Source organism: Globicephala melas, chromosome 12 (genome assembly GCF_963455315.2).
Source record: "Globicephala melas chromosome 12, mGloMel1.2, whole genome shotgun sequence".
NCBI lineage: Eukaryota > Metazoa > Chordata > Mammalia > Artiodactyla > Delphinidae > Globicephala > Globicephala melas.
The window spans coordinates 53,829,956-53,838,922 of NC_083325.1; the positions used below are offsets into that span (position 1 = coordinate 53,829,956).

Below are 8,967 nucleotides of genomic sequence, written 5' to 3' on the forward strand. Positions count from 1 at the left end.
CTGTCAGCGGAGCAGGCCGGGGGGAGCCGCCAGGCCCGCCGGGCTCGGGTTACCAGTGACTGACAGCGTCTCCATGGCGAATAATTTGACTCCGACTATTGTCTGGCGCGGGCAGGCCCCGGGTCAGATAACCAGACCAATCAGGGCGCGGGCCGCCGCGCCTCATGCCCGCTTAGAATAATATTATTAAAAAAGCAGCGAGCGAGCTAGACGGGAGGGAGAGCTAGCGAGAAGCGAACGAGGGAGCGGCTGGCGGGCGGGAGGGCGCGGAGCATGCGGAGCGGCGCCCCGGGCGGCCCCCGGGCTTGGACGAGGACTCAGGAGAAGTGCGCGGGCGGCGGGGGCGCGGAGCGGCGCGCGACCCGCGGCCGGCTCGGGGACGTCCTGCAGTGACTCGGAGTTCTCCGGGAGCCAGCGCCAGGCCGGGCCCCCCCCCCCGCCCGCCTCTTGGCCCGGACGGTCCGGCGGGGAGGCGCCCATGCCGGACCGCGCGGCGCGCTGAGGGCGCGCGCGGGCGGGCGCAACCGGCACCATGTCTATGCTACCCACCTTCGGCTTCACGCAGGAGCAAGTGGCGTGCGTGTGCGAGGTGCTGCAACAGGGCGGCAACATCGAGCGACTGGGCCGCTTCCTGTGGTCTCTGCCCGCCTGCGAGCACCTCCACAAGAATGAAAGCGTGCTCAAGGCCAAGGCGGTGGTGGCCTTCCACCGCGGCAACTTCCGCGAGCTCTACAAGATCCTGGAGAGCCATCAGTTCTCGCCGCACAACCACGCCAAGCTGCAGCAGCTGTGGCTCAAGGCGCACTATATCGAGGCGGAGAAGCTGCGCGGCCGGCCCCTGGGCGCTGTGGGCAAGTACCGAGTGCGCCGCAAGTTTCCCCTGCCGCGCTCCATCTGGGACGGCGAGGAGACCAGCTACTGCTTCAAGGAAAAGAGTCGAAGCGTGCTGCGCGAGTGGTACGCTCACAACCCCTACCCCTCACCCCGCGAGAAGCGCGAGCTGGCGGAAGCCACGGGCCTCACCACCACGCAGGTCAGCAACTGGTTCAAGAACCGGCGGCAGCGCGACCGGGCGGCCGAGGCCAAGGAAAGGTACGAGTAAGTAGAACTTCGGCGCCAGCTACCCCGGGCTCGAGGGAGGGGGTCCCAGGGCGTCCACTCAGGCACTGAAGAGGCTTGAACTGGGCCCGCTCGTCCCAGCAAGGGCCCTGCTGCAGCCTGGTCTGACCCGGACGGCGCTTGCCGGCGACCAAGTGATCCGAAATTTGTCTAAAGCGGGCAGAGCAATCGGGAAGTTGTCAACGAACTCCCTGGTCGCTTGTGAGCAAAAGTGGAGAAGCAGCGACCTTCGGGACAAAGGCAAGACGGTAGGCCTGGATTCCAGGCACGGGGCGCACAGCGGGCAAGGCCTGTTAGTCCTCCGAAGGTCGGAGGACACAGGGTTTTGGCGAGGACTATGGGGGGGCGCGGTGCGGGGTGCGGGGTTTAGACTGCCTGTGAGAATTCACCAGCACTTCCCAGGGCTTCCCGTCTGCCTCACTCAGCTACAGACCGTGTGATTTGGGGTCAGTACTGGGCTTGGAACTTTCCTGGTACGACGTGGATGTGGAGCGGCCTGGAAGAATTTTCCTTGTCTGGATAGGAGGGTTGATAGGGAAAGTCTTATCGCGGATTGAAAGGACCAAGAGGTGAAAGGCTTGGGGAGGAAGTGTCAGCTCTAGGAGAGAAGAGAAACACATGTCCCTTTTTCTGCCTCGTTGGACCCAGCAGTCCTTCCCTGGCCTGCCAAGCCCTTAGCTCCTCTCTGCTCAGGCTCTACCCTCTTTGGCAGGTAGGTCGGTATGTCTGGGGTGAGCTGAGAGCAGCAGAAAGGCTGGGAGTTGCTTGTCCTCAGGGAAACCGGGACTTGCTGAACTAGCCTTGCAGTTGACCATGAGGCCGTTGTGGCTTTGGCCCCTCAGAACCCCAAATCTGGAGGGGGAGAAGCTGACTGTGGGAACAGAATCAGCCTGAGTGTAAGAGCAGAACGAGACACCCGGGGTCTGTGGTACGGGGTGTGTGCAGCCCGGAGTGAATGGCCAGGGTCAGAGTACGGGTGCTGAACAGTGGAATCAGCGGTGGGACTCGGGGGGGCGGGGGGGGGGTGGCTTCAAGCTGACCTTGGTCTCTAAGACCATGAGGTTGGAGCATCCACAGTTGTAAGGATTCAGCTGCCAGCCCTGTGGGAAGTTCCCTTCCAGGAAAACAGAAAGAAAAGGCCCTGGGGAGCCAGTAAAGAGAGAATCTACCCAAGAATTCAAACCTCCAAATCTGGGCAGGGGCTGTCCGACGGTCAGAGACAGGGCAGGAGGTGGGTTCTCCCTGCTGAGGTCCCCCTCCCCCCAGAATACAATGCATCCAGAGTCCTGAAGACCTAAGTTCTCAGGTCAGGCCCCAGGTGAGGGCTGAAGAGTCCCTCAGTTTCTGGTATGGTGAAAAAGTCTAGGCCAGGATTAGCAATCCCCTTCACTCTAACTTCTCTCTTCTCCCAGAAGCTGCCCCCCACACCCCAGCTTCAGGCCCCCAGCTGAAGTTTCTGCTGTGCCACCAGGGAAAGGGAGTCCTGCATCCTTAGGGCCTCGTTCCTAGGCCAAGCAAGGAAAACCCTAACAAGGCCTGCCAGTTTGGAACTAGAGGGAAAAGACCCTTAGCTCCAGGAACCTGTCCCTCAGACCGGGTTTTCCCTCAAGCAGAGAAGAGCAAAGGGAGATGAGGACCTGTGATATCCCCAACCTCAAGTGGACCCTCAGCCTAGAATCTAGGGTCCCTGACTCTCCTGGACCCACTTCTCCGCAACAAACGCTGGCTTGAGTAGCCAAGAGTGATCTGAAAACCCAGGCACCTTCTCTTCCTCCCTGTCCCTGTTCCCTACAACTCCCATGAACCCTGCTCCCCTGCCCCTCTGCTCTGGAAAAGAAAAGTCAGCCACTCAGTGGGGGTAGGCAGGGAGGGCAGAACACACGGAGAGCAGAGAGATATTCGTGAGATTGAGAGCAGGAGAGGTGGGGAGATAGAAACGATACAGGGAGGAGGTATAAGAGAGAAATCGGGTCTGGAGGGACTGAAAGAGCCAGAGCCCAGGCTTGGCCGCGAAACATGTTAGAAACCGAAAACACCCGCAGGCAGCGCGCGGCGGCTCTGGCTCAGGGCGACGCGGCGCCGATCAGCCTCGGTTTCCCCGCTGACCCGGCTGCTTTGCTCCTGCACTTGCAGGGAGAACAGCGAGAACTCCAACTCCAACAGCCACAATCCGCTGGCTGCGTCGCTGAACGGCAGTGGCAAGTCTGTGCTAGGCAGCTCGGAGGACGAGAAGACGCCGTCGGGGACGCCAGACCACTCGTCGTCCAGCCCCGCGCTGCTGCTCAGCCCGCCGCCGCCACCCGGGCTGCCGTCCCTGCACAGCCTGGGCCACCCTCCGGGCCCCAGCGCCGTGCCCGTGCCTGTGCCGGGGGGAGGCGGCTCGGACCCACTGCAGCATCACCACGGCCTGCAGGACTCCATCCTCAACCCCATGTCGGCCAACCTCGTGGACCTGGGCTCCTAGAGCCCCGCCTGCCTCGACGCGCTTGCCTTCTGGGCTGGTCGCTCGGGACCTGAGAAGGACCGTGTCCGGAGGGCGCCCCGCGCCGGCGGCCCCACCAGGTACTGGAAGACCCGCGCGCTGAGCGGGCAGAACTGCCGGCCCGGGCAGGGCGGATGGCTCTCTGGTTTAGTCTTTGTTCGGGATTTATTTTCAACAAGTTGCTTCTTTGGAGATCCTTTGGAGGCCTGGGACCGGGTCTTGAACCAGGGAAGGGAATAAATTATACACCATTCTCCTACTCTCTCTCCGTGCCTCCTCTTCCGCTCTCTTCCCTTGCCTTCCTTGCTCTTTCTTCCTCTCATTCCCCTTCTCTTCTCTCTTCTCCTTTCCCTTTCTTCTTCTTGCTTTCCCCCTCTGCACTGTCTCTGTTTCCCGCTGTACTTCCGGCTTGCCATCTCTCGCTAGGTTTCTATTACTCTATCTCTGTTTTTCGGTTTCTCCTCTCCGCCAGCCTTCTGCACCTCGCGGGCTGTACGCGTCGGTCTTTCTCCTCGTGCCTGGCGGTCTATTTGCCCTCCCCCTATTCCTCACTTTACGGGGGTGGGAGTGGGAGGGGGAAGAGCAAAGAAAAGACAGGGCCTTTGAACCCGGGCTTTCTCCAGAGGCCCTCCCCCCGGGGTCAGCTGGGGGCTGCAGGTGTCAGCGCTGCCTAGTAACTTAAGTGAAAGAGCAAGGGCGGCGGCAGGGAAGCCCCTGAACGCCCCCTTGCCGCTTGCCCCTCTGCTTTGGTGAGGCCCCGCCACTCGCTCTCCTCTTCCTCCTGGGACTGTGGCCGCCGTGCTCCCGGCAGAGCGTGCCTCCGAGCCGCAGACTTGCCATCTCCCTGTTATGTCTTCATGTGAATGTTCTTCGGGAAATATTTCTGCTTTTATTTTATAATAAAATTAGAAATCATAAATATATATATATATATGGATATATACCACGAGGCCCTCGAGCCGGGAGTGCAGCTGTGTCTCATTTCCCTACAGGGACTCGACACCCCGGGTGGACCGTTCTGGGCAGCGAAGCCCCATGAGTCCCAGAAACCGGGAGGCGCCTTCCCCCACACACAACGTTTATGAGTCGCAAGGTGAAGGGGCTGAATACTCGGAAACCTCCTGCCCCAAAGCACTCTGCCCCTTTTCTTGTCCGGGAAGCTCCCTGCAGGAGCGGGGAAGGGGCCTGTCCCTCTTGGGGACTCCTCTCCCCCCACCAGCCGAGCAGTGCCCTCACCTGCCTCTTTCTTCACCTGGGAATGGGGGTAGGAAATGAGAGGCTGTGTGCGTAACGTGGTTACGTGTGTTTGGACATGCCAAGGCTGGGAAACAGGTCGGGCCGTGGAGGTTTCCTGAAGGGCGGACGCCTTAGCGGTGGTCGCCATCCCCAGAACCAGGCACGACGCACTGGGCAGATTCGCGGGGCCGAAAGGGCAGCCGCTGGTCCAGCCGCGAAGCCCGGGTCGTGCGTGTAGCCGTGGAACGAAGGTCTCCACGCTCAGAAATCCGTTGGTTTGGCGTGGAGATGAAGGGGCTTGGGGAGAAGGGAAGTCCGGGAGACTCGGGGAGCCGGGCGCGCCGGGCGCGTGTTCTAAACGGGAACAAGCGGACGCCGGGGCTTGGATGGTCAGGCAGAGGAGGCACCTCCGTGCGTGGTGCGCCGTAGGTGCCTCTGCGGCTGTAAATCAACCTGCGGCGCTCCCTCCCCTCTCGGGGAGCCAGCCTCCCTCCCCATTAAGCGACAAGTCTAAGCCGGTCCAGGCAGGTCCGAAGCCGGCGGGACTCCTCGAGGAGAAAGTTGAGGCTTTTCCGTCTCAGGTCTCGGTGGCTGTTGGTACCATACACATTACTCCTCCGCGACCCGGACGCTTCCGACCGGCCGTGGGTGGGAAGGGATGGAGGGGAGGAGGCGCCCTTCTGACCCCGTGATCCTGGAGCTCCAGGACTTCTCCGGCGCTTTCCGCCGGTGAAATCAGCGCTCGCGGAGAGCACTTCTGCGCGGACTTTCTAAATATCAAGGATTCCTTCCCAGTCGAGACCCTCGGGGACGCGGGCAGCTGGGCGGACTAACTTGGAGAGGGAGGCTTTGCCTCAGCGTAAGCTCTGTGCAGTCGTGGGGGTCAAGGGAATCCCTAGCAGCATAAGACGGCATCAGGCGCCCCACGGCCCCTGCACCCCCAAGAGGAAGTGCAGTCCTGGCAGCTCCTGTCGCCTCTCCTGGAGGCTGTGCTCTCAGGGGACAACTCAGGTCATCCTGGGCCCGAGTGGCCCGCCCCCCTGACTGGCGGGGCATAGAGCCTGCTACTGTCTGAGGGTCCAGAGAGGCTCAGGGAGCGAGAAGCTGCCTCGAGTCAGCCGAGCTGAGCCGACAGACCCGTCCTTACTTCTCGAAGGGAGGAAACACAGTAGTCCCTGGAGCCCACATCTCCCCTACCTGCCTCCTATTTTCTGCACTCACAATCACAGGCAAACAGGCTCTGTATCAACTTTCACAAGGACACGTACACATTTGTCATTCGATTCACTGTGCTGGGCACTGTGGGTAGCACAAAAACTCACCCACTCACACTTGTGGCCACACGGGGAAATATCATACTCCGTCACACATATGTTCACACACACACAAACACACATAGACACTCAACCCATTTTTACAGACACACAAACGCAGGCACTCAGGTGAAACACGCCCCTGCACAGATGAAAGGGAGATACCTACACAAATGAGCCCCTCCCTCCTCCTTGTACTCACACAAACACAAACCTCTGCTTCTCCCCAGAAGCCTTCAAACCCACCCTCCCACCGGCGCCCCAGCGAGCAGCCCGTCCCAGCCGAGGGACCTGCTGGGGCCAGAACACAGCCTTGAAGCCCGGCTGGCCGGGAAGGCCTTGGCTCTAGGCAGCTGTGGCCCAGAGAAAGAGACGGTCCTAGCCCGAGGCTGCAGACGGTCAGGGACCCCACCCTCGATCCAGCGGTCCGGGTGGACTCAATGGAGTTTGCTGGGAGTTCTCACTTGCCAGTAGGGGGCGGGCTGCCTGTCCTGGAGCTTTATTCTGGCTTGGTGGCGCTACTTGTTGCAACTTCCCACTTTCCCTCCCCCTTGGAAAGCTAACTCCGAAAATATTTATTTAAAAGGGGAAACTATGCAGACGTTCTGAAAATAAACCGAGCAGCTAATCACCCACTGTATAAATCTATACAAGCCAGTCCTCCATTCCACACTCCACTAGACCGACCGCGCCAACTGGACGTAACTTTTGCACAGATGTTGCCAGGTGAACGCAGCTATTCCCCGCCGGTGTTCACCGAACAGTGTTCCCGATGACTTGTCATCCTTCCCCTCTGCCAGTAGCCACTGAAGCCGAGAGTTCTGCTCAGGCCACCTGAAGGGACGCAGCAGCTAGAAGCGGGAGCCTCCCTCTCGGCTTCCCTGACCATGTTCACCTTTCATTTATTCCCAGCCAGGTCCCATATGCATGTACCCTCCAAGGTAAAACCCTAATGAAGGAGGTAGAACCCAGCCCTTGAGGGCAGCTGGCCGGCTCATCTGCTTCGGGGCTGTAAAAGCCAAGGGCTACTGAAGGCAGACGGGAGCGTGAGGGCTGGCTGTGCTCCCCGCGCAGTCTCCTTCCTCACCCCGCACTCAGCACCCTTCTCCAGGCTTCAGGGCAGGCCTGGACCTGGTGTCCCTTCTGCGAAGAGCATCTCCAGGGAGTGGCCTAAGGAGCAGGTGGTGATGGCCTGCCACACAAGAAAAGGTTAAACAGAGCCAGGGAGATCTGGGGAGAACACCGGTCTACTTGGTCCTCAGTTTAACTCAGTCCCTGTTTAACAGAATTTTGGCCCCTGAGAAAAGCAGGGACCAGCCGAGTGGGGACACCAGAGTCAGGACACAGGGAATTTGGCCTCCTGGATTCCACCAGTGCCCACCTCTTGCTGGGATGCTGCCGGGCCTCCGGACAGGAAACTTGTGAATGTTTTTGTATTGAGGGGCGGGTGGAGAAGGACAGAGGAGGGCTAGGGCTCTTGACTGGGCCCCTTCATTTTCTCGTGTTCCCCATTCCAACACTACGGCTTGGGTACCCTGGGCACTAGAAGCTGCCTAGGGATGCTGGAGAGGGAAGCGACCACCTAGTGCGTAAGGATGTACTGGGAGGTGTGAGAAGGCATAAGAGAGTGTGTGCATGCAATAGGGTGAAAAGCCGCGCTGGTGTGAATAGGTGGGGCCGACGTGTGCATTGAGACCGTGGCTGTTTTTGAGTCCAGAGGTGTGTGGGTGAGCCAGTGAGCTGACCAGGGCGCTCGGAGGAGCCCGGAATGCGGCTTGTAAAGGAGGCGCCTGGGGCTGGAAGAGAACCAGCCTCTCCTCTCGCGCCGCGGGAACCCAACCCTGCCCGGATTTTTCCTGATTCGATTCCTGGAGCCGCTGCTGGACGCGGGCAGGGTGAGCAGGGAGGAAAAGAGGGTCTCTGGGTCGCTGCTGCTGGGGGCCGCGCAGTGGAGCCCGGAAAGGTCTCGAGTCCCTGTGTCAGGGTCAAGGCCTCGAGAGTCGCCTCGCAGGAGTCTCTTCTCGAAACTCTGTGGGTTCCTGTACAGCTGTAACTTGGGAAATGTTTCTCCTGGGTTGTGGGGTGGAATCAGAGAGGAGAGGATCAGATTGGGTGCCCTCCAGTGGGGTGAGTTTTCCACTCTGTTTCCCCCTCGATCTCAGCAGCAGGGCTGCTCCCCCACCAGGTGAGAGTCTAAGAAAGACCGTGAGGATGCGCCTGAAGAAAGCGCACCTTGCAAGGCCCACAGGAGCCCCTAGTTGCCCCAAAGGCTCCCTTTCTTGGAGGACTCACAAACCCGATAGGCTGGCACGAGGGCGGACACGTGGGAGGACGCCTTGCTTAGGACGGTAGCAGCCCTGGCCGTTGCCAGGGATAAATCCAGAGCTACCAGTGGCCCGGCCCACCCGGAGTACCAAGTGCTTCCTCGCTCTCTGAGTAGCGCGCACCCGCTCGGACTCTGGCGCGCTGCAAGGAGAAATTCTGCGGCTCCGGGCGGCCGAGGCCTTCGCAGACCCAGCCGCGCACTCGATGCCAGGCCCGGCGCGACCGGCTTTTTGGGACAAGGGACCCGCGCGCTGCTCGAGATGACGCGAAGCTCTGGGGCCTGAGCACAGGGGAGCAAGGGAACCAAGGGACTGGGCAGCCTCATTCCTCTGGCCCTTGAACTAGCGGCTTGGGTCGCGCCGCGGGAGATGAAGCTGTCCGCAACTCTGTAGCCATCCCGGCTCAGGGCACTCAGGCCCGACTGGCCCATGCCTGGGACTCTGCAGTCTCCGGGCGGAGTGTAGCCTCGGTTGCCCCGGCCGGGGAGTCAGA

General features: G+C 60.7%; 1 protein-coding gene across 2 annotated transcripts; it reads left to right on the forward strand.

Annotated features, from left to right (window-relative positions):
* Window positions 1-532: 532 nt before the first annotated feature.
* SIX2 (SIX homeobox 2) lies at window positions 533-3,583 on the forward strand. 2 transcript variants are annotated; one of them, XM_070046871.1, is made up of 2 exons: window positions 533-1,098; window positions 3,253-3,583. In XM_070046871.1, the coding sequence occupies exons 1-2, from the start codon at window positions 533-535 to the stop codon at window positions 3,581-3,583; spliced, it is 897 nt and encodes a 298-aa protein (XP_069902972.1). The 2 variants fall into 2 exon arrangements, with proteins under 2 accessions (XP_069902972.1, XP_030713639.1); XM_030857779.2 differs by having other exon boundaries at window positions 533-1,092.
* Window positions 3,584-8,967: the final 5,384 nt, after the last annotated feature.

Bases quoted from the DNA above. Each gene is read 5' to 3' on its own strand.
- SIX2 (XM_070046871.1), top strand. From the start codon at position 533: ATGTCTATGCTACCCACCTTCGGCTTCACGCAGGAGCAAGTGGCGTGC. The intron at 1,099-3,252 runs GTAAGTAGAACT...CTGCACTTGCAG, and splicing joins GAGGCCAAGGAAAGGTACGA to GGAGAACAGCGAGAACTCCA.